Here is a 24,844-nt window from a genome sequence, read left to right on the forward strand (position 1 = left end):
AGCTAACGCAGTGTTACGGAAGCGAGTTTGTGACGCTGCCACCAAATACTCACAGAAAAATCCACAAGTTAATACACACGCTGTCTCTACAGTTTCTCCACAATGAATCCTCCAGGTACTACTTACAAAAGGTTACATTGACAATCGTGTTACGTTATTTTTAAAATGTTTCCTTTTCTTAGCACAAGCACAGCTGAGAAGCTTCGATGCATGTGCTCTATAACATGTTAAAAAATCACGCATTTAATCACACTTTGCATTACAAACAAAGGGGAACTTCTGTCAATGCATGATTTCCTGGTACACCGATTACATTGATCAGCGCTTCCCGATTCATTTTACCCTTGCACCCCCTTGGTTTGAGAAGAAGTATGAAAAAATATGAGTTTAACACAGAAAAACAGATCACCAGTTGAAGCTTTATGAATAATCGATTCGCCATCAATAATTGTTTTGGTAAAGCCATACTCAGTGTAATCCTCCTTCCATTTTATAATTTTTCCGTCACTAGCCATGATTAAATGAACGGTAAAAAAGTAAGAGCTCGAATTTGGATATAAGTTGGTTCTATTTAGTCGCCAGAAATATCTTTGGTAAGAATGGAAGTTGAATTTAGTCTTTAAATTTCTATGGTAAAGAAAAAGTTATGCAATGATGACTAAATTTAACTATATAAAGTCAAAACTTTTATATATAAAGTCATTCCCGATTATATAAAGTCAAAACTTGATTATATAAAGTCAGCGTCGGTATATATAAAGTCAGTGCTGGAATATATAAAGTCAAATCTTGAATATACAAAACCGGATTCCAAAAAAGTTGGGACACTAAACAAATTGTGAATAAAAACTGAATGCAATGATGTGGAGATGGCAAATGTCAATATTTTATTTGTAATAGAACGTAGATGACAGATCAAACGTTTAATCCGTGTAAATGTATCATTTTAAAGGAAAAATATGTTGATTCAAAATTTCACGGTGTCAACAAATCCCAAAAAAGTTGGGACAAGTAGCAATAAGAGGCTGGAAAAAGTAAATTTGAGCATAACGAAGAGCTGGAAGACCAATAAACACTAATTAGGTCAATTGGCAACATGATTGGGTATAAAAAGAGCTTCTCAGAGTGGCAGTGTCTCTCAGAAGCCAAGATGGGTAGAGGATCACCAATTCCCACAATGTTGCGCAGAAAGATAGTGGAGCATTATCAGAAAGGTGTTACCCAGCGAAAAATTGCAAAGACTTTGCATCTATCATCATCAACTGTGCATAACATCATCCGAAGATTCAGAGAATCTGGAACAATCTCTGTGCGTAAGGGTCAAGGACGTAAAACCATACTGGATGCCCGTGATCTCCGGGCCCTTAAACGACACTGCACCACAAACAGGAATGTTACTAAAGGAAATCACAGAATGGGCTCAGGAATACTTCCAGAAACCATTGTCAGTGAACACAATCCACCGTGCCATCCGCCGTTGCCAGCTGAAACTCTACAGTGCAAAGAAGAAGCCATTTCTAAGCAAGATCCACAAGCTTAGGCGTTGTCACTGGGCCAGGGATCATTTAAAATGGAGTGTGGCAAAATGGAAGACTGTTCTGTGGTTAGACGAGTCATGATTCGAAGTTCTTTTGGAAATCTGGGACGCCATGTCATCCAGACCAAAGAGGACAAGGACAACCCAAGTTGTTATCAACGCTCAGTTCAGAAGCCTGCATCTCTGATGGTATGGGGTTGCATGAGTGCATGTGGCATGGGCAGCTTGCATGTCTGGAAAGGCACCATCAATGCAGAAAAATATATTCAGGTTCTAGAACAACATATGCTCCCATCCAGACATCATCTCTTTCAGGGAAGACCCTGCATTTTTCAACAAGATAATGCCAGACCACATTCTGCATCAATCACAACATCATGGCTGCGTAGGAGAAGGATCCGGTTACTGAAATGGCCAGTCTGCAGTCCAGATCTTTCACCTATAGAGAACATTTGGCGCATCATAAAGAGGAAGGTGCGACAAAGAAGGCCCAAGACGATTGAACAGTTAGAGGCCTGTATTAGACAAGAATGGGAGAGCATTCCTATTTCTAAACTTGAGAAACTGGTCTCCTCGGTCCCCAGATGTCTGTTGAGTGCTGTAAGAAGAAGGGGAGATGCCACACAGTGGTGAAAATGGCCATGTCCCAACTTTTTTGGGATTTGTTGACACCATGAAATTCTGAATCAACATATTTTTCCCTTAAAATGATACATTTTCTCAGTTTAAACTTTTGTTCCGTGATTTATGTTCTATTCTGAATAAAATATTAGAAGTTGGCACCTCCACATCATTGCATTCAGTTTTTATTCACGATTTGTATAATGTCCCAACTTTTATGGAATCCGGTTTGTATAAAGTCAGCGTCGGAATATATAAAGTAAGCGCTGCAGTATATAAAGTCAAAACTTCAATATATAAAGTCAGCGTCTGAATATACAAAGTCAGCGCTGGAATATCCATCCATTTCCCAACCCGTTGAATCCGAGCACAGGGGTCTGCTGGAGCCAATCTCAGCCAACACTGGGCGCAAGGCAGGAACCAATCCTGGGCAGGGCACATGCATCATTTTCAAAACATTAACCGAACAGTGTTTTTTTAATTTATTTTTCTGAATACGTTTTTGTTAACTTAGTTCAGTTCAGAGTCGTTTCAATCAATAGATTTTGACTTTCACTTTATATATTCAGGAGTGAGTTTATATACTCCAAAGTTGACTTTATATATTCCGACGCTGACTTTATATATTCAGGTTTTGACTTTATATATTACAACGCTGACTTTATATATTCCGACGCTGACTTTATATATTCAGGTTTTGACTTTATATACTCCAGGGATGACTTTATACATTCTAGTTTTGACTTTATATATTCCGACAGTGACTTTATATATTCAAGTTTTGACTTTATATATTCGGGAATGACTTTATATATTCTGACACCGACTTTATATATTCACAAAATCAATGTATTTGCCTGTTTGGCACCCCATAGTGTATATATGTGTGTATATTTGTACATATGTATGTATGTATGTATGCATGTATGTGTGTTTATATATATATATATATATATATATATATATAGATGTCACTGTTATATTAATATTTTAAGTGTGATTCATGTGTATAGGAGAATAAAACTGATAAAGCTATCGTTAACATAATACATTCATATATATTAGGTTCAAGCAGGTAGAAACACACTTAAGTGCAGAAGTAACTACTTCGGAATTATAGGCAGACATTGACACAAAGTAGGTAGGTTGGTAGGTAGGTAAATTTTAGGTTTCCCACTCTAAGAAAATATTAATTATATAGTTGTTACATATTCCGAGATAAAAAAAAGTTTACCCAGAATCAGTGGTTAGGTTTTTATGAAAAAGTAAGAACAACATTTTTTACATTCAGTATTTCTAGCATCATGTAAATTGTTGAAAGAGGATAGATAGACAGGGTCAGCATTTGCAACTGCTACAATAAACCAAGCACATGATGATCTGTTTTTCTGTTATGTGAATATTTGGATTATTTATTATGATGTCTACCACTGAGTGCTTTTTTCTACCACTTGTGTCTAGACCATTTTGTTATACTTATATAGTTTCATTCTCCTGTAGAACTTCGCCTGATCACACACACAACCGCCATCTCCCTCTTCAAAAAGAGTTTGACTACATCAAAGATTGAGTAAAGTATATGTATGTATAGGGAAACATTAGTTTCTTTGAATTCTTAAAAGTTTTCACCATTGAACCAGTAACTTTCAAGCATTATACCTGTCAATACCCCTGACATCACCTCCCTGTTTCATTTGCTGTTTTGTAATAAAGAGCATGTCACCCTTGCCTAAAGTGCAACCTTTACAGATAGTTCAATTTTCTTGTCTCTTGTCTCTGATCTTTGGCATTTTGCATACTCTTAGTTTCCTACTTTTCCATTGGTTCTGCTTTGTATCCAATTGGTAAGTCCAAGTGCTTGCAGAATATATCCCAAGCTCAGTAAGTCATGATTAGTTCAAGCTTTTTGTAAGATGACAGTATAATTTTCCTTGGTTAAATAAATGTTTGTTGTAAAATGACCTATAAATATCTGGCAACTTTAAAAGAATTTTAGTCTTCAGAAATGAAACTCTGTTTGATGCAGGATTACTTGCTTCCATAATTTTGGCAACTGCCAGTACTATACTGTAGAACTGTGTGTATTTTAGAACTGCATGTACTGTTGAACTGTAGTTTTGGTTTGTAAAGCCATATTTAAAGCTATTCAAAGCAAACTACTATTGAAAAAGCTTTCTCATGTTCTTATTCATACTTATATGTTTCATATTGCTATATGGTACTAACTAGCCATGCTAGCCATCTAAGATGGGTTGAAATCTATATAAATGATGAAAATCATAGTCGACATTTGCAATGGGATTCGTAAAAGAAGTGTCAAAGTTTATGATGCGCCATCTATTGGAATAACAAATACTGTGCATTTTATTACTAAAACGTATGTAAAACACTATCGTTTGGAATGACAGAGACGTAGCAATCAAACGGACAAACAGACAGACACACTGACACTTATACTTTTATTAAGATGGATAGTTTTCGAAGCAAATCTATAGAGACAATATCCTAAAGCACTAATTTTCAGTGAAATATACTTTATTCTTTGCAAACAGTCCACACAATTAAATGTTTAGTATAATTCTTAGTAGTTATTATAGCTTAATTGTTAGTGTTTATTATATGTAATAAGAAAATTGAAAAACTCTGATATTAGTTGTTTGTTTACATGCATATTGTATTTACAGTTTCATTACTAGTTTATTTTTAAATTGAGTTTTTACATAATGTCATTAAGCTTGATATCTTAGGATACAGAATTTACTCAGAGTCGGTATGTGCCAAATGACTGACCAAGGAGCTATTCCTACACTTACATCTATGTTATATGTTTGTCATACATAGGAAAATTGCATTCAGGCATTTTTTTCTTCACATCCTTCCCCTTCATGGACATTGGACTGGAATGGACTTCCAACAGCTGTCAACCCTACTGAAGGTAAGTACTATATTATTCAACAATCAGACAGTTGTATAACCTAAGAAAAGAGGAGGAAAAGAAACAAATCCAAAAATTAATCAAAACACATTTTCCTAGTGGTCTATATTTCCTATGTCAGCCAATGCATTTTGTTTTTTTGCAAGCTGGGAGCAAAGGCCATTTCAGAGTAATAGTTAAGGGACCCTTCTGCAGGAAAGCAGGATGTCATTTTGATTATCGTTATCAGCATCTGTCCAAATGATCATCAGCCCTTCACAACATCTTCATTATGACCATTTATGAATAACATGCACATTTTACAGAACAATTAGCTAAACAATGAAAACACTATTTTTTAAAACAATGAATCAAAGTGTAGCTAACTTCAAATTATAGAATTACGCTGTTAAGACATACAGCATTAGGAAGTGCAGCAGTTGCTGCAGGAATTCATGTCAAATCCATAATTTTCATTAACTGCTTACTATTTAACATCCATATAATACATGTGGTGCTTTTGGACTAAATGGCAATTTGTTTTAAAGGCTATTTGAGGTGACATTATTGATCACCTTCATGAAAGAAGATAGATTCTGAAAGTTGAAATAACCATTATATCTGTCCTTTGCATTGTAACTGAAAGCAGAGGCATTTTATATGATATAATCTGATTCCTATAAAAAGACTATAGCTACTGTGTGTGAAAATTATCTTGTCTTCTGCACTGCAAGGTACAGAGACTTTGGGTTTTCCTTCTGAAAATAAGAAAATTTACACATATGATGTGGTTATAGTATCAATAATATAGGGATATTTTGTTGAATAGACTAATGATAATATCCAAAATATTTTATTATGTGGTGCCATAGCCTTGCTACATGTGCATGTATTTTGTTTCTAACCAAACATTTTTATTACTATACCATTACAACTTTTCATTCATGATGTATATTTAAAACAAAGTACCTAGAAGTAAATAACTACATGCAGTGTTTTGCCTGGTGATATCCATCACCACAGCTTTTTTATTCAGATTACTTAGCAATTACCTTTTCCTTTCAAAAAATGGAGTAAAGAGCTTGGAGATCCATCTGTGCATATGTTAAGCAGGTTTTCTACTTATAATTGTACTCTATTTGCAGTTAAGTCTATCCATAACAAACATGCTGGAAATATGTTTTATTTTTAGCAACTTAAAGAATATTTTATTTTTGTGGATATAGGAGTGTTCACTTTTAATTCAGCTTTACCTGTTTCCATGACTCTTGGATTCATGTGTTGCTCCTGATCGACTTAAGGGGCAAGGCTATAATGAAAGATTGATAAAATAAAGATAGAAAAGATTAAACCTAGAATAGGATATGGATTTTCTGACAGCCCAGGAATGTTTAATTGAGAAATCCTTCTCATTTGTTGTTTTAGAGTATTGACATATGAGTTTGGCAGTTGGGAGCAGCCTTAGTTGAACAGTAAATACATTGACTGAAATTTCAGTTCTTCATGGTGTCAGTGTTTGACATATCATTGTTTATTACATCAACAATATCCACACAAAAGTAAATTTTGGGGTGGGTGATTTGGGCACTTTGATTTTCTCATTTTGCCCAATAGACCAATCTGCAAGCCTGCACTGGGATGAACTGATTTGATGTTCCAGTGGTCCTTTAACCTCTATTCAGATTGTGGATTTATGAAGAAACCTGAGATCACGAGTACTGGCCTCAGAATTTTGTAGGGCATTGCTTGATACTTCATGTAATTTCAGGAAAGCCTCCAGAAGTAATTCAGTAGTTATAATTTCAATGGCTGTCACCATCCAATGAATATGGAATATATTTCATGAGCTGAACTGAATAAAAACTCCTTAGTAAGGAGGTAGCACAGCCATGAATTTTGGAAAGGATACTGAGAGGTAGTAGAGCGAACACTAATTCTGCTTAGTGAAATAGGCACGGCCATTTAGGGAATGATTGATTATATAATTGGGCTTAGTGAGATGGCAAAATTTTATTTTTTGAATATTATGCCATAGTGCTCATTTGCCTTTATATTTCATTTCAAGTGGGTTATATATAAAATATGCAAATACACATCATTCACCTAGCACATTTGACATAAAATTCAGTGTAAGCCTAAAGACTTGAAACAATTTGTTGTTACATTATCTGAAGAGTTAACAAACACTGTTCAAAAAATTAACTATTTTCACAATTGAAATTTAGCATGGATTTTATTATAGTGTTTTATATGCTTAGAAATTAGCACATATTGTACACTCACCAGTAAACCTAATACCTATTAAATTCTGAGTAATGTATTTCAACTATAGCTAGTAATATATCTATTCTGCACTATAGAAATGCAGGCACAAAAAAAATCTAAGGACAAGAAAAGAATACATAAATATTGGTGGGCAAGCAGAACATCTGAAGCCAGAAATTTAATTAGAGTTAAAGAATTTCAAAATCAAACCTCTAATCAAAGCCAGTACTGACATGCAAAGGTCTTCTCCCATAAGTCATTTTCAATCACTACTATACCACAAAGTTATGAGAACAATTTCCAGAAATTTGGACAAATGATTCCAACGTGCTGCTATTTTAAATACAGGCAGTATGGTGATATCATGCAACGCATTTTCGACCATCATGTGGTAACAACTGGAAACTGTCTCCAACAACAATATCTGCCTTTGAAAAAACAGAAAAATATCAAGTTGAAACACAGAATTCACATAAAAATAATATTAAAAAAATGAACTATGCTCTGTTGCATAAAATAGCCAAAAAATAAGTTGATATTTACATTTCTCTCATGTCAAAACTTCAAATCATGACTGTATCTAGTAATAATTGTATTCTAGGAGGTTAGTTAGAAAATAATTAAATAAATACATTTTTTTTAAATTTTATTGTTTGCTTTCTATATTTGTATAAATTAACTTATATACATTTATGCACAATAATATAAAAGAAAATTTTATAAATGTTCATTATCAAAAACTCTACTAGTAAAATAGTTTGTAGACTTACTATAATCAGAATGAAGCATTAGTGTCAGGATTCTGCTGGCACAAAAATAAGTGCAGCTGCATCATATTTGTTTCAGGTGATCTTGTCTCTTCAATTCTTGTTTTTTTACCATTTTGACTTTGGATAGTTTATATTGCCAACTTTCGTCTCCTGACTCCATACTCATTTCAGACGTCTGCCTTTTAGTGCGGGTAGTACAAGGAATAACCAATTTATATGTTGGTATTCCATAAAAACAGCCCTTTTATGACACCTTACAAAGTTACCGACAGGACTGTTTTTTCCTTTTCAGCCCTACAAAGCTAAAGCTGGCCCTAAGTCTTGTTTCAAAAAGCAGAAAAATGTGATAAACAAAAAATGTCAACACAAAAACTGAAGCATGTACTTATAATAGAAATGCAGAGTAACTAGAAAGAAACATACTGTAAATGAAAAACAAAAACAATCTTCAGAAACTGATTGCAGACAACCTCATGAAGATAGCATCAAGCAGGTACAGTACAAGTTTTAACTAAGAGCTGACTTTCACCTACACAAATGAGTTCTCTTACACATTAAGCACTGTTTATGCCACATGTAGAATTAACAGCAACCACTGTAACACTTGCACACTCTTGGTCAAAGAGCTGGCACCATCATTCAAGCAAAAATATGAGGCACCAGGCAAGTGTAGCAACACAGTGGTTAATAATGAAGAAATGATTTAATCAGTAAGAGTAAACACACACTCAACTGATGCCATCAACTATGGAACCTCACAGGTACTATATGAAATGGTTATTGTTTTTGAAGTGGTAAGAATAATTTTAATAAATTCTGTGTTATGTTTTTACTTTACAGTAAACATCTGTAATTAGTCAAAATTAAAAATGAATACTATAATGGTAGGCATTGAAGATTATAATTATTTGAATCTAATATGCTTGAAGGTTCTAAATGTAAATGGTTAATTTGTTAATAGGTAAGAAAATGTTCTTACCTTGTGCTATTTTTTGCTTTTAGTTATAGAGGCAATGGTGGCAATAAACAGAGTTGGTCACACTCATCACTGACCCTGCAGTGTCAGAACATGTGGCTGACAGAAGGTTGTATTTCTTGTTGCTGGCATTCCCTGCTCTGACTCTTCTATTCAAACAGAATTTAGTACCTTTTGCCCCTTCAGGATGCAACTTTAGCCCTACTACTGCCAGTGAAATACAGTTTCCTTAAGAGGCCTTTTCTGGGACTTTCTTTCTTTTGTACATTGTTTCAGCAGTAGTTCCATTTTCTTGACAAAGTCAAAATGATGTTCGATGAGCCCTTCCTTCTACAGTAGATACAAAATGGACAAATATCTGATTAAACAGGTGATCACTTCCTTTGTTGTGATAAAGAAGGACTCAAGCAACCAATTACTTTTTGAACGTGTGTAATTAACTTAATGGAGTCCAGTTAAGTACATTTAATGTTTCATAGGAATTAAATTTGATTAAATCAAGGTCACAGCATCTTCCAGCACTGAATATTTGGCTGAGAAGTGTACTAGAGCTCCAAGAAGCCTTTGGCAGTCCTAAAAATGTAACAGTCTTGAGGAACTTGTGCATATTACAATTGCCTGAGCCCCGAGGAAACAAATCAGTTCCATAACAACAATGACTACTCATCCAAATGTTCTCAGTCAGTGAGGTTAAGTTACTTTAAAGGAGACAAGGACAAAAACAGCAATAGGTTTAGGGAGAGAAAAATATTATTTTGAAATCCAGTTGTACATTTGGTGTAATTCTGTGTCTGATGGATCTCTATAGGTGCTTTCTAGTTACATTAGTTATTGATTTTATTAATTAAAGTGCACAGCCATGTCTCTTAAATAGGTAAAGAGAATTATTTTTATTTAATATATTATGGTAAGACTTTCAACACTGAATTATTATCACCTTTTCTTTGTGTCAAACAAGAAGGCTCCTAGATAATTTCATATAATACATTTAATATACAACATAATATTTATGTGCACATGATGATAAATATGAACTTGGATTTATTATTAAATCAAATTTTATATTCTTGTAACTTGGTAAAGTTCAGTTTCTTTTGTTATTATTAAGTACCGTTCTATGTATTAACTTAGTACAGGGCTCTAAAGTATTTCTGAGTATTGACCCGTAAATAAACTATTTATTTCCAGCTGCACTTTAAAGCCATATACCCCAGCGTGTTTAATCACATATTTTCTTCCGTAAAAGATGGTTGCAATGCAGCTACAGGGATCAATTTGTTTTATTCACAGCTAGGCCATTCTGTGTATAGAATCTGAATTTTTTCTCATTTTTGTGCTGGTTTTCTCCAAGTATAGCAATTTCCTTCCATATCCTAAATGTGAACATGTTAATTGTAACTATAAATTCTTTTAGTGAGGGTGTTCGTGTACGTTTGTAGGAGTTCCACTGAGGGTTGATTCCTACCTTTCACTGAATCTGCAAAACTGAAATGAATACAGATTATTGAGGAAATAGATTTAAGGACCATGTGTTTAATCAAAGTTTAAAGAAATGTATTTATTTTTTCTCCTAAATGCCTTTATAGATTCACTGAAGAGATGAAGCTGAATTAGTTCAGTGGGTATTCTCGTTTTTACTTTAAAGACATTTATTTTGCACCTTAAATTGAGATTTATGTTTATTTTCATGATGAAAATACTGCATTTGTTGAATTTTTTGTGTCTTTCATGTACTATATTATCTGGAGACCATCATCTCTGAGATGCAGAAGTGAAGATTGTTGAGATACATTATTGTGGTTCTGTTTTGTCTCTTATTTGACAGTTCTGATTTTGATCAGTATAGCACATCATTTTAGATGAATGTACCGATGAACATTTCTATTAAAGGGAAAAATGTTTAATGTTAGCAGAGAAAAATTAATTTTTGACGTTCAGAGTTATTTTCAGTACTCTTTAGGATGTTTATCTGCTGTGTATTATGTTCATTTTGATTAAGATTTTTCATTTAGCTCCAGCCCTCATCTAAATTATCAGTCTCTTGTTGAGGCTGATCTTTGATTAATGTGCCTCGGCACTTTGATTTGGTGCAAATAGGATATTGCTATGCCACATTGATTTCATGCTTTGCTTCATGCTGTGCCAATACCTTCCAAACAATCCATGTAATGACATGTCCTAATACTTGTATGAGTGGAACTCTCTCTTTGGCTGTTTACATGTATATTTTGTACTTTAATATGAAATCAGAATATCTGAAACCTTAATTTAACAATTAGCAAAGTGTCAAGCTATGTAATTGCTTGGTTTTATTTTGGAAAAATACTTAAGAAGTATTGGTAAATCACTTTTATTAGACACTTTTCTAGTTTTCATTTCTTTCTTTTCCTGTCATTTCTGTCTGGTTTATTCAGATAAAACATTTCATTGTGATCAAATATATAAGCATTTAAATATTTGAGGTTACCCTTTAACTATAGCAACAGGCATCCATCCATACATCTATTTCATGTACGAGATTTGTCTATTACAGGAGCCCCAACAGCACTGCACATAAGCCAGGAACCAAGCCCAGAACATATTCTGTCATAGGGCACCGTAATTAACTCAATCACACCAGGAAAAAAGGAAAGGCCATATTTACCAAATATTTATAGATAATTAATGAGAAGAGTAAACTGGAGAACCTGGAGTAGACTTGCATAGTAACAGTAGGAAGGTGTATGCTCTGTGGAGACGGTGACCTGTCTGGTAATTAAAGTCCAGTCTCTCATGCTATGAGGCAGCAGCATTCCAAACCTGTTAATGGCCTTTTCTTTGTTAAACAGAAATACCAAATCTGTAAGCAATATTCAAGGTGCTAATTGTATACTGTATATCTAAAAGCTATAATGTAGATGAACTAGAAGCCCATGAGTACCTAGAGGTAAATAGTAGTTAAACTGCTGTTGATTTTAAGTGATTTTATACACCATATTAATAGGATTGCCTGGAGATACAGTACCATGAGTTCATGCTACTGTTGTGCAGTTCTAGAGGCCTATTGTTAGAAATCCAGGCCTGGGAAATAGCTGTATTTGGAATTTGCACGTTCTTCTTTTGTATGCATGTTTTTTTCTACTACAGTACATCTCAAAGATCTGCATGTTAAGTTAATTGGCCCAGTGTGAATGAGTGTATGTGTGTGCCGAGTATTCTCAGCAATTAGAATGTTGGCCCATTAAGCTACAGTGATAGATACCAGTTCTCTGCGACTCTGAATTATAGAAATGGGTTTGCATATTGATTTTATGAATATAAATAAAGCCATTTTGTCATATTTTTATCTATACTTTGAAATTCTCTGTAAATGCACAAGATAACACACGAATATTCTGAATAAAAATACTGTAATTTAAGGTCTGATTTGCTGTAGCATAATATTTCCTCATGAAAAATGTGGGTACTGTATTGGGGGTCATTGATTTTTTATTCAACCACTATTTTATTGAAATGGTTTTGCCCTTACACACCATCCCAACAAAATTTTAAAATCATTTTTACTTGTCTGTGGGGGTCACTTCCCTATTACCACCCACTATGCACTGTTGTTTGCAATGCTTACATCAGTACTTATTGTGAATATATTGATGTAGGCAACATTCAGGTCAATGATGCTTCTGTCTTTAGCGCTTCCATGTGGCTTCCCTTGAGAGTAAGTCTGACAAAACAATAAAGAATGCTGTTCTTACATTTAGATAGTGTAGTTATATGTACCATAAGAGTCATCTATACTAATAAAAGGCAAAGCACTCACTCACCACTAATTCTCCAACTTCCCGTGTAGGTAGAAGGCTGAAATTTGGCAGGCTCATTCCTTACAGCTTACTTACAAAAGTTGGGCAGGTTTCATTTCGAAATTCTACGCCTAATGGTCATAACTGGAAGGTATTTTTCTCCATTAACTGTAATGGAGTTGAGCTGGAATGACGTGGGGGGGCGGAGTTTCATGTGACATCATCACGCCTCTCACGTAATCACGTGAACTGACTGTCAACGCAGTGCGTAGAAAACCAGGAAGACCTCCAAAAAGCGCTTAAGAAAACATGCATTATATAATTGAGAAGGCAGCGAAACAATAAGAATCGAGCGAGTGACATATACTACCATATTCATGACTGCTGCTACCTTGGAAAGAAAGCAAGGTGTAAACCTAAACTTTAAATTAAGTTCATAGACAGGCTACCGCTGGCGTTTCACATGCCCACAGGTAATGCGGGATACAAGTTTAATGAGAGGACGCAGGATATAAACGAGAGTTTTGATCACTTTATAACAAAGTTAAAATTGTAGGTGAAGGGGTGTGCTTATGCAAATTCCTAGAGACTGTGTTTGTGGGGGATTGACAGTTAAGGCGGGTGGGGGAGTCACGTCATCATCTCCCCTCCCATTCATCTCATTTGGCTCTGAGCTGAGCTCTGCAGCTAACGCCGTCTTCCGAAGCAACTTCGTCAGACTGCCACCAAATACTCACAGAAAAATCCACAAGTTAATACACACGCTGTCTCTATAGAGTTTCTCCACACTGAATCCTCCAGGCACTACTTACAAAAGGTTACATTGACAATCGTGTTACGTTATTTTTAAAATCTTTCCTTTTCTTAGCACAAGCACAGCTGAGAAGCTTCGATGCATGTGCTCCATAACGCGCTAAAAAATAATACATTTAATCACACTTTGCATTACAAGCAAAGGGGAGCTTTTATCAATGCATGATTTCCTGGTACACGATTACTTTGATCAGCATCCCGATTCATTTTACCCTCGCACCACCTTAGTTTGAGAAGAAGTATGAAAAATATGAGGTTAACACAGAAAAACAGATCACCAATTCAAGCTTTATGAATAATCGATTCGCCATCAATAATTGTTTTGGTAAAGCCATCCTCCTTCCATTTTATAATTTTTCCGCCACTAGCCGTGATTAAATGAACGGTAAATAAAGTAAGAGCAAAGCGAGGGTGACTTATTTAGGCAGGCATATATATGACAGCAACACTCATGACAATGTCAATCATGTTACGTATTATTAAAATGTTTCCTTTTCTTTTCATTACTTCTTTAACACACTACTTCTCCGCTGCGAGGGCGGGTATTTTGATATATATATATATGAATGACCTCCAAAGAGCGCTGAGACTTTTGATATCATGAACGTGTCTGCAAAAACTGTGGTCTCCTGCCCTGCAAAAGTCGAGCAGCCAGCGCTGCGTGCATAGCTGTGCCAGCCTTTGAGACGCTGACTGCGCTTCTGCCTTAAGTCAAAGTGAGCACTTTTAATTTTTTCATCCTCCCCTGCGCTATAGCCCAGACAAGTGCAAACACGGACCCCTTTTCTACACCACGGCAAAATAATATTAAGGCGATTCACACTTTCTTTTGCACGATACGATTATGAGGTTCTCACCCGGATTATGAAGACACGCACACGAGTAGAGGACTGACAGTGCCATCACAGCCGATTAATGGCGAGGACGTCTCACCAGTCTACACAAGACCCACCGCGACTGTCCTCAAAAGGCGATCATAACGCCAACGAACACATCTCTATACTATATAAAAGGCAACTTTCCTTTCTTTACACCTTTTTCCTTTTATCCCAAACCAAAGCCTTTCTCGCTTAACACTGCAGAGGACACAAAACTAATTTTCTTTAAATGCCGGTAAGGCACATTACCAGAGGCACAAATTTGAACGATCACATAGAAAATGTAATTTCTATACCACAGCCGTCGTGTAGCGCCTTTCAAAAGGGATCTACTACCGAGAGATGATCCATATATATTTTAGCTGCTGTTAGTTACTTACCTGTTGTGTTACACAGTCTTTAAAATGTAGTTTACCCAAACCACTCCAGTAGTGCTCAATGTACCTGTACTTCTTAAACGTTAATGTTTTACTGTTTAATAACTTATAGACTATATTTTATTATTTCTCCCTTGCACTCAGTGACCAAAGCTATACACACACATATATAAAAGCTATACACACAAGTATATGTATGTGTATATATATGTATGTATGTGTGTATATATATATATATATATATACACACACATATATCTATATATATATATATATATATATATATATATATATACACACACACATACATACACACACACACACACATATATAATTTGTGTGTGTGTATGTATGTATGTGTGTGTATATATGATGTAGATAGGTATGTATATATATATATATGTGTATATGTAGATATGTACAGTATATAGATATGTAGATATGAAGATATGTATGTGTATATATGTGTATATATATATATATATGTGTGTGTGTATGTGTGTGTGTGTGTGTGTGTGTGTGTGTGTGTGTGTGTGTGTGTATATATATATATATGACAGCAGCAATCCAAGCTGTGAGAAAACAGTAAAAAGGAGGCGTGTCAGACGTCGTCGTGGTACATTTTCTGATGCAGCTAGACGAAAAAAACTTTGTGACGCTGCCGCCAAATACACAAAACAATTACTTTGACAATCATGTTATATTATTTTTAAAATGTTTCCTTTTCTTTTCATACCTTCTTTAACACACTACTTCTCCGCTGCGAAGCGGGTATTCTGCTAGTATATATACTGTATATACAGTGGTGTGAAAAACTATTTGCCCCCTTCCTGATTTCTTATTCTTTTGCATGTTTGTCACACAAAATGTTTCTGATCATCAAACACATTTAACCATTAGTCAAATATAACACAAGTAAACACAAAATGCAGTTTTTAAATGATGGTTTTTATTATTTAGGGAGAAAAAAAATCCAAACCTACATGGCCCTGTGTGAAAAAGTAATTGCCCCCTGAACTAAATAACTGGTTGGGTCACCCTTAGCAGCAATAACTGCAATCAAGCGTTTGTGATAACTTGCAATGAGTCTTTTACAGCGCTCTGGAGGAATTTTGGCCCACTCATCTTTGCAGAATTGTTGTAATTCAGCTTTATTTGAGGGTTTTCTAGCATGAACCGCCTTTTTAAGGTCATGCCATAGCATCTCAATTGGATTCAGGTTAGGACTTTGACTAGGCCACTCCAAAGTCTTCATTTTGTTTTTCTTCAGCCATTCAGAGGTGGATTTGCTGGTGTGTTTTGGGTCATTGTCCTGTTGCAGCACCCAAGATCGCTTCAGCTTGAGTTGACGAACAGATGGCGGACATTCTCCTTCAGGATTTTTTGGTAGACAGTAGAATTCATGGTTCCATCTATCACAGCAAGCCTTCCAGGTCCTGAAGCAGCAAAACAACCCCAGACCATCACACTACCACCACCATATTTTACTGTTGGTATGATGTTCTTTTTCTGAAATGCTGTGTTCCTTTTACGCCAGATGTAACGGGACATTTGCCTTCCAAAAAGTTCAACTTTTGTCTCATCAGTCCACAAGGTATTTTCCCAAAAGTCTTGGCAATCATTGAGTTGTTTCTTAGCAAAAGTGAGACGAGCCCTAATGTTCTTTTGCTTAACAGTGGTTTTGCGTCTTGGAAATCTGCCATGCAGGCCGTTTTGCCCAGTCTCTTTCTTATGGTGGAGTCGTGATCACTGACCTTAATTGAGGCAAGTGAGGCCTGCAGTTCTTTAGACGTTGTCCTGGGGTCTTTGTGACCTCTCGGATGAGTCGTCTCTGCGCTCTTGGGGTAATTTTGGTCGGCCGGCCACTCCTGGGAAGGTTCACCACTGTTCCATGTTTTTGCCATTTGTGAATAATGGCTGTCACTGTGGTTCGCTGGAGTCCCAAAAGCTTTAGAAATGGCTTTATAACCTTTACCAGACTGATAGATCTCAATTACTTCTGTTCTCATTTGTTCCTGAATTTCTTTGGATCTTGGCATGATGTCTAGCTTTTGAGGTGCTTTTGGTCTACTTCTCTGTGTCAGGCAGCTCCTATTTAAGTGATTTCTTGATTGAAACAGGTGTGGCAGTCATCAGGCCTGGGGGTGGCTACGGAAATTGAAGGTTGATACACCACAGTTAAATTATTTTTTAACAAGGGGGCAATTACTTTTTCACACAGGGCCATGTAGGTTTGGATTTTTTTTCTCCCTATAATAAAACCATCATTTAAAAACTGCATTTTGTGTTTACTTGTGTTATATCTGACTAATGGTTAAATGTGTTTGATGATCAGAAACATTTTGTGTGACAAACATGCAAAAGAATAAGAAATCAGGAAGGGGGCAAATAGTTTTTCACACCACTGTATATATATATACTATATATATATATATACACATATATATATATATATATATATATATACACACACACACACACATATATATAATTTGTGTGTGTGTATGTATGTATGTGTGTATATATGATGTAGATAGATATGTGTATATATATATAATATATATGTGTATATGTAGATATCTAGTCTCCGCTGCGAAGCGCGGGTATTCTGCTAGTCTGTTATAAATATACTGGCTGTGTGATGGACTGCATCTGAAGATTTCAGAATGGAACACATGCATATACAGTATATGATATTACCATAATCAAGGATTAAAAGAATATCGATCTCTACTATTAGAGGCCTTATTTCTGTATGAGAGGGCAACCTTCACTTTTAGTTTCTCAGTGTTACATGATTTTTAAAGCACAATTTATTATCAAGATAGATGCCAAGGTCTGCGATGGGCTGGCACCCTGCCCGGGGTTTGTTTCCTGCCTTGTGCCCTGTGTTGGCTGGGATTGGCTCCAGCAGACCCCCGTGACCCTGTACACTAGTTAGGATATAGCGGGTTGAATGATGGATGGATGAATGCCAAGGTATGTATATATTTATGCATTCATTCCATACAGATTCCATCAGGAGTAGATATTTTCAAGTGAGAGTGATCTTTGCTTAGTAAACAACATACATTTTGTGTTTGCATTGAAGAGAATTTAAATACTAAAGAGGTATTCAATGGATAGGCTTTTTTTCTCATCAATGCAATATACAGCTGTGTCATCAGCTTAAAGATAGACACTACAGGGTTCTAAAAAAAAAACAAATTATGTATATAGTGAACAGGCTTGGGCCCCAGATCGACCCATTTAGAACCCACTAAGAAAGTTTGTTCACAGGTTTCCTATTTTATACACCAAAATTAATCAGAAGGGTAACTGTAAAACCAACTGCATGCTAGGGAGTTGAAAGTAATAGGTGAAAGCCTTTCTAAGAGTGTAGCATAGCCTGCTGTGTCAAATGCAGTAGACGGATCCATGAAAAGTACAACATAATACTGATGATTATCAAAGGGAGTAAAGATATTCTTCATAACCAAGGAAACAGCAATGTTTGCACTATGTTGTGCTCTACACCCAGACTAATTATTACTTAATAGCAAATGCTTACTCTTTCTTCCCTCATAAAACATTAGTCAGAAGTTAGATCTATTTTGTCTGGCTTTCTATAGGAGACCTTCCATTAAGCACTCCATTTTGATTTGTGAAACGTCCGAGTTCAGGTAGTCTCTGTCAGACCTAGAGTTATATCTTCTGGGTATGCATTCTTTGGACTGTGGGAGGAAACCGGAGCACCCGGAGGAAACCCACGCAGACACGGGGAGAACTATACACAGGGAGGACCCGGGAAGCGAACTCAGGTCTCCTTACTGCAAGGCAGTTTAATAATAATAATGCAGAAAGCAAAAATCAAGCAAAAAAGGCAAATCTGATAATCAGAAGTGTCCTTTTTATGTTTGTTTATCTATAGTGTTTATATCGCAAATATATTATCAACATATTTGGTTTTAATGCTTTATTTATTTATGTCTGACTGTTTCGTTTTGTTCACGAATTAACTATTTCATTCATTTGTATTTGTTAATGCTTAATATAGCTTAAAAATGCCATGGCTTACAAGTTTCCAGTTTTAAAGTACTGTATATGTAGAAACCAATGACTACTACAAAATATTTTCAGCAGCTCTTAACTGAAAGGGCTTTAGCATGCATGCCTTCTGAAGAAATGCCATTTGTTCCTTTTTGTACACAGAATGAAACACAGTTACTGGAGTAACAGTTTGTAATAGTGGTTCATATGTTTTTGATGCTGGATTATTTGGTTAGTTTCAGTAAGATACAACTGTTCCAGTTCTTATTCTGCTCCTTGTTCTGTAATATTGTTTGTTTGTCCAAATAAATCAAAATAGCAAAATGCTTACAGTACCTCTAGTTCCTGTAGTCGTTTATCTAATTTAAAGCTATTCACTAATTTGAACAGACTACAGGTAATATAGAAAATTATATTAAAAAAAGTCAATAATAAATTAATCACATTACAGTAAAATGCATTGCTATGGCCAAAGCTGAAAAATGACACCGAGCTAGAACTATAATCAACTTTTGAAGCAATTATGCCATTACTATACTGAATATGTTTTTTAAATTGATTTATACTTTTTACTTTTGAAAGTAAAGGTTCCACAATAAGTAAAGGTTCCAAAATAGGTCTTCAGAGTGATACCATAGGGGAACCATTTTTGGTTTCAAAAGAACCATGAGGATTAAAGAAAGAACCTTTATTTATCTTGATCCATAACCAATTTCATATGCAAAGAAATCTTCCCAGACTGAAAAAGTTCTTTGTCAAGCAATGGTTCTACAAGGAGACGCACAAGAGACATTTTAGAACCGTGGTTTTTAAGAATGTTGTGATATTTTAGAACAAGTCAAGCACTTTTTATGTATCATTCCATTTTAAAAACGAAATCTTATGCAGGAAAAGGTATTTGGAAAGGAGCCAAAATATCACTAATCTAGCTTGCTTTCTTTGGATTCTTGACGGAGACAGTTTGCTGGAATTTATGAAGCCTGCGGCCAAAAAAGATGATACAGCAGCAGTGGAAAGCAGAACATCACAACAACCTGCTTGACAACTGAAGAAAACAAAGAGCACACTGTAAATATGACAGACCATTATTTCATAGTTTTCCTGGTATGGGATGTCGGTATAATGGAATGGAACATTTTGCTTGGAATTGTCAGCTAATGACAGGGATAAGCATGGGTTTTCAACGCTTTTATAGTGAATTAGTATTCCCTTACAGCCCTGGTAATCTTTCTGAAGATTTTTAGTAAATTCTCAGGTAAAATATTCCATCAGGTGTAAACAGACTTCAAAGTAAATAACATGCATTTTCAGTTAAAAGAAATGTGAAAAACATCTTGAAAAAAATGAGATAAAAGTTTTTGCCCTGAAATCCATGACTTTTGTTTGCTGCTATACCATGCATGAAAACACTCATTGAAGTTCTAATCTCCCAAAGTTAAACTTTTATTGGACTCTGTGGTTAAGGTGGAATACATCTCTGAAAGGCCACAATATGAAGGTGAATTCTGCACAATATGCATCATGTCACCTTGTAAATTAAAGTAATTATTGTGTATGTATGTCATCACTTATAGTACACACTTCCATTAATGCAGCCATAGATAAAGCTGGACCTTGTACTGAAGTGGCAACATTAAATAATAATACACGGCCAAAATATATGGTTTTTGACAGAGGAGAAGGCAAAAGTACTGATAAAGATGAAAATGGGTAAAGCATACAACCTAACTACACTGGTGTTGGTAATACTGAAGGCAGTGGAAGGTCCTGGAGTTGCATAGTTGTGCAACATGATTGTGTAGGAAGTGTGCACATTGAAGTATACAAAGGAAACGGTGATCCATTGGAGTATGGGTCATATTGAGCAATCAAGCTTTTAGAGCAAGTAGTGAAAGTGGCTACTGTTAAAGAAAAAAATTGTGGATCAGTTAAAAGTTAGCAAAATTTAGTTTGGTAGGAAATCAGCAATCATTGTGATCTTTTTTTCTGAATTTGCCTGACAACAAAAGCATATGGTTAAGAGGGATGTACATTATACACTTGTAGACCTGGAAAAGGCTTTTGACAGAGTCCTATGAGAGATGATGAGGTGGGCATTGAGAAAGTTAGATGTGGTGAATGGTTTGTGTCTGTGGTGATGTCACCATATGAGAAAGCAAAAAATGTGTTCATGATGGCGGATAGAAATAGTGAAAATTTTCAATTGGAGTTGGGGCTGCACTAGTTATCCATATTGAATCTGTTGCTTTTCATGATAATGATGAAGGTTGTGATCAGAGAACTGTGTAAAGGATTTTATCAGTTTTGCTCCCACCGAGTTTCATCCTGCATCAGCTCTAACTTGCAAAACTTGCATTATTCACTAAGCAGTACTCATAGACTTTGGACCTGCTCTCATGGAACTTTTATCCTCTTTTGCAGTGTTATACTATACCATTATGCAATGTGCAAACCTCTTTCAATACATCACAGCAAAATCACCAGGCCCAGATAATATTTATCCTCGTGTTCTTAAGGAGGCTAGTGAGTACATATATAAACCCTTGACACATATTTTTAGAAAGTCACTGAGCACTGGAGAGATTCCGAAGGACTGGAAAATGGCAAATATCATCCCATTATATAAAAAGGGTGACAGGGCACATCCAAGCAACTATAGGCCAGTAAGCTTAACATGCATCACAGGAAAATTAATGGAAGGAATTATTAAGGATAAGATTGAGCAACACATGGCAAGGACAGGAGTTATTCTGAACAGTCAGCATGGGTTCAGAAGAGGGAGGTTGTGTTTTACTAACATGTTGGAATTCTATGAGGTTGCAACAAAAGCATACGATCAAAGTGCAGCATATGATATTATTTATCTGGACTTTCAGAAAGCATTTGATAAGGTGCCACATGAGAGGTTGGGCATCAAGTTAAAAGAAGTGGGAGTTCAGGGTGATGTTTTTAGATGGGTGCAGAATTGGCTTAGACACAGGAAGCAGAGGGTGATGGTGCGAGGAACCTCATCAGAACTGGCCGATGTTAAGAGTGGTGTTCCACAGGGGTCAGTGCTAGGGCCGCTGCTATTTTTAATATATATAAATGATTTAGATAGGAATATAATTAATAAGCTGGTTAAGTTTGCAGATGATACCAAGATAGGTGGATTAGCAGATAATTTGGAATCCGTTATATCACTACAGAAGGACTTGGATAGTATACAGGCTGGGCAGATTGGTGGCAGATGAAATTTAATGTCAGTAAATGTAAAGTATTACACATAGGAAGTAAAAATATTAGGTTTGAATACACAATGGGCGGTCGGAAAATCGAGAGTACACCTTATGAGAAGGATTTAGGAGTCATAGTGGACTCTAAGCTATCAACTTCCCAACAGTGTTCAGAAGCCATTAAGAAGGCTAACAGAATGTTAGGTTATATAGCACGATCTGTATGCATAAGTCCAAGGAGGTTATGCTCAACCTTTATAATGCACTGGTGAGGCCTCATCTTGAGTACTGTGTGCAGTTTTGGTCTCCAGGCTACAAAAAGGACATAGCAGCGCTAGAAAAGGTCCAGAGAAGAGCGACTAGGCTGATTCCAGGGCTACAGGGGTTGAATTATGAGGAAAAATTAAAAGAGCTGAGCCTTTACAGTTTAAGTAAAAGAAGATTAGGAGGTGACATGATTGAAGTGTTTAAAATTATGAAGGGAATTGGTACAGTGGATCGAGACTTGTTTTTTAAAATGAGTTCATCAAGAACACGGGGACACAGTTGGAAACTTGTTAAGAGTAAATTTCGCACAAACATTAGGAGATTTTTCTTTACACAAAGAACGATAGACACTTGGAATAAGCTACCAAGTAGTGTGGTAGACAGTAAGACATTAGGGAATTTCTAAACTCGACTTGATGTTTTCTTGGAGGAAACAAGTGGATAGGACTGGCGAACTTTGTTGGGCTGAATAGCCTGTTCTCGTCTAGAATGTTCTAATGTTAACTTTCATGATTTAAAAAAATATGCCCGTCTTACCTAACTGCCTGGGTTTCTTCACTTTTCATTCTGCTGATGTGTAATGAATAATAGGACATGATTTTGATCCCTGGTAGATGGCAAGCCGTGAAGGTTGCCAATGAAGTGTCCAATGTTCATTACATACTGTAATTTTTTACTAGCGTAATAGAAATGCATTATTTATTAATTGAACTGCTGCACCTTTAAATGTGTTTGTTTTTCTGAGTATTTGCTATAATAATTGAAGTCTAACAGAGATGGATAAGAGAAATAGCGCACAATGTACAGTAACAGTCAAAAGTTTTAGAACACCTCAATTTTTTTTAGACATGCTCGCAGTTTAATGTCTTAATGTTTCATGAAATCAAGGCACAGAACAAATAAAAATTCCAAATAAAAAAAGTCAAGGAATCATTAAGTGTACAGAATGTTATTGAGATTTTTAATTCATAAAATTAGCCACCTTTTGCTGATATAACAGCCATACTGTAGTAACCCTTTTGATTCAGAATACCAGACATTCTGTTCAAGTCACCAACTATGCCCCTTGCAAAAAAAAATAAAAAACCCAGATCATTCAGCAGACCCCCATGACCCTGTGTTCAGATTTAGCGGGTTGGAAAATGGATGGATGGATCACACTTCCACCTCCATGTTTGACAGTTGGTGTCACACCCTGTCAAACCTGCAGTACAAAGTTTCTTCTTCACAGTAGACACTGAGACTTGCTTTATTTGACCACCGTGCTTGAAGCTATTGTGTTGTGAGGCACCAATCACACAAACTGGTGACCCTCAGAACCTTGTCTTCTGATTGGTTTCTGACTTTGTGTCTGGAAGATCTCTTTCCATCAGAATTTATTCCAGTTTCTAATGGCCTTTGGACTCGGTTCCAACTCTTCTTTAAGATGGACTGAGTGTTTTTAAGTAATCAGCAGAAGTTGGGACATGTGTGCAAATTGTTTGCTTCAACTTGCAAAGCTTAATTTACTTAAATTGCGTCAGAACATCTGTAGGCTGTAACCTGTTAGTTGTTCCCTGAAGAAGGCCTATTTGTAATATTCTGAATTTTCTTTTTTTCAGTTTTTGCTAATCTAAACTTTAATTTTAAACCACTGTCAGTTTACCACTTATCTTTTCACCATTTTAGGTCATTCATTGCATTCCAACTGAATAAAATCGGAAGAAAACTGGAAAGATTGAGGTGTTCTAAAACTTTTGTCCGATAGTGTATGCATGAAGATTTTCCAGAAGTGTTCACGTCATGTCAAGAGGACATTGATAGATCAAAAACCAACAGATTAACCTCACTGCTTTACTTACTGTCTATAGCCTCATTACTCAAATTAAGTAACTCTGTGACAACAAGAAATCACTATGGAAATAGTGCTGCTAATAGAAAAATTGCATCATCTTAGTGTTTAGTTCATCTACTGGGAAGTTTTCCTGTACATATCTGAGATAAACTTGAAGACTGAATAGGTCACCAGCCTACCAAGTACTCACTTGAAACTGTAATTTAATATGGGTCACTCATCAGTTTTTGGGCACAGCAGAGAATATATACTCCAAAACACAGCTACAGATACTAAACATATGCTTTACGGAATAGTTCCCTCAGTCAGGCGTGATATGCATAAATTGAGTTTTCACAGATTGTTTAGAATGTAAAAATGTTAAATGATTTACAGTTTTTTTGGTTTATATACAGGGATGTGGAGTCAGAGTGGAGTAGTTTAAGACAGTTTTGGGTACCTGGAGTCTGCAAAAATGTACTGACTCTGATTCCTAATAAATTTAAATTGTAATGAAATGTCCCATTTCACAAACAATAGTCATAATTAAGTACTTCTCTGATGTAAGAATAAAGCCCAGTGCATAGTTGTGT

The 24,844-nt window shown here is 35.7% G+C and overlaps 1 protein-coding gene across 2 annotated transcripts in view; it reads left to right on the top strand.

Moving 5' to 3' along the window:
• Window positions 1-24,844, top strand: part of gstcd (glutathione S-transferase, C-terminal domain containing) — a 131,128-nt gene that overhangs the window by 38,441 nt on the left and 67,843 nt on the right. For both annotated transcript variants that reach the window (XM_039759196.1, XM_039759197.1), the window contains exon 5: window positions 5,000-5,093. In XM_039759196.1, the coding sequence (XP_039615130.1) occupies window positions 5,000-5,093 (94 nt within the window). The remainder of the gene's footprint in view (window positions 1-4,999; window positions 5,094-24,844) is intronic.

Source organism: Polypterus senegalus, chromosome 7 (genome assembly GCF_016835505.1).
Source record: "Polypterus senegalus isolate Bchr_013 chromosome 7, ASM1683550v1, whole genome shotgun sequence".
NCBI classification, from domain to species: domain Eukaryota; kingdom Metazoa; phylum Chordata; class Cladistia; order Polypteriformes; family Polypteridae; genus Polypterus; species Polypterus senegalus.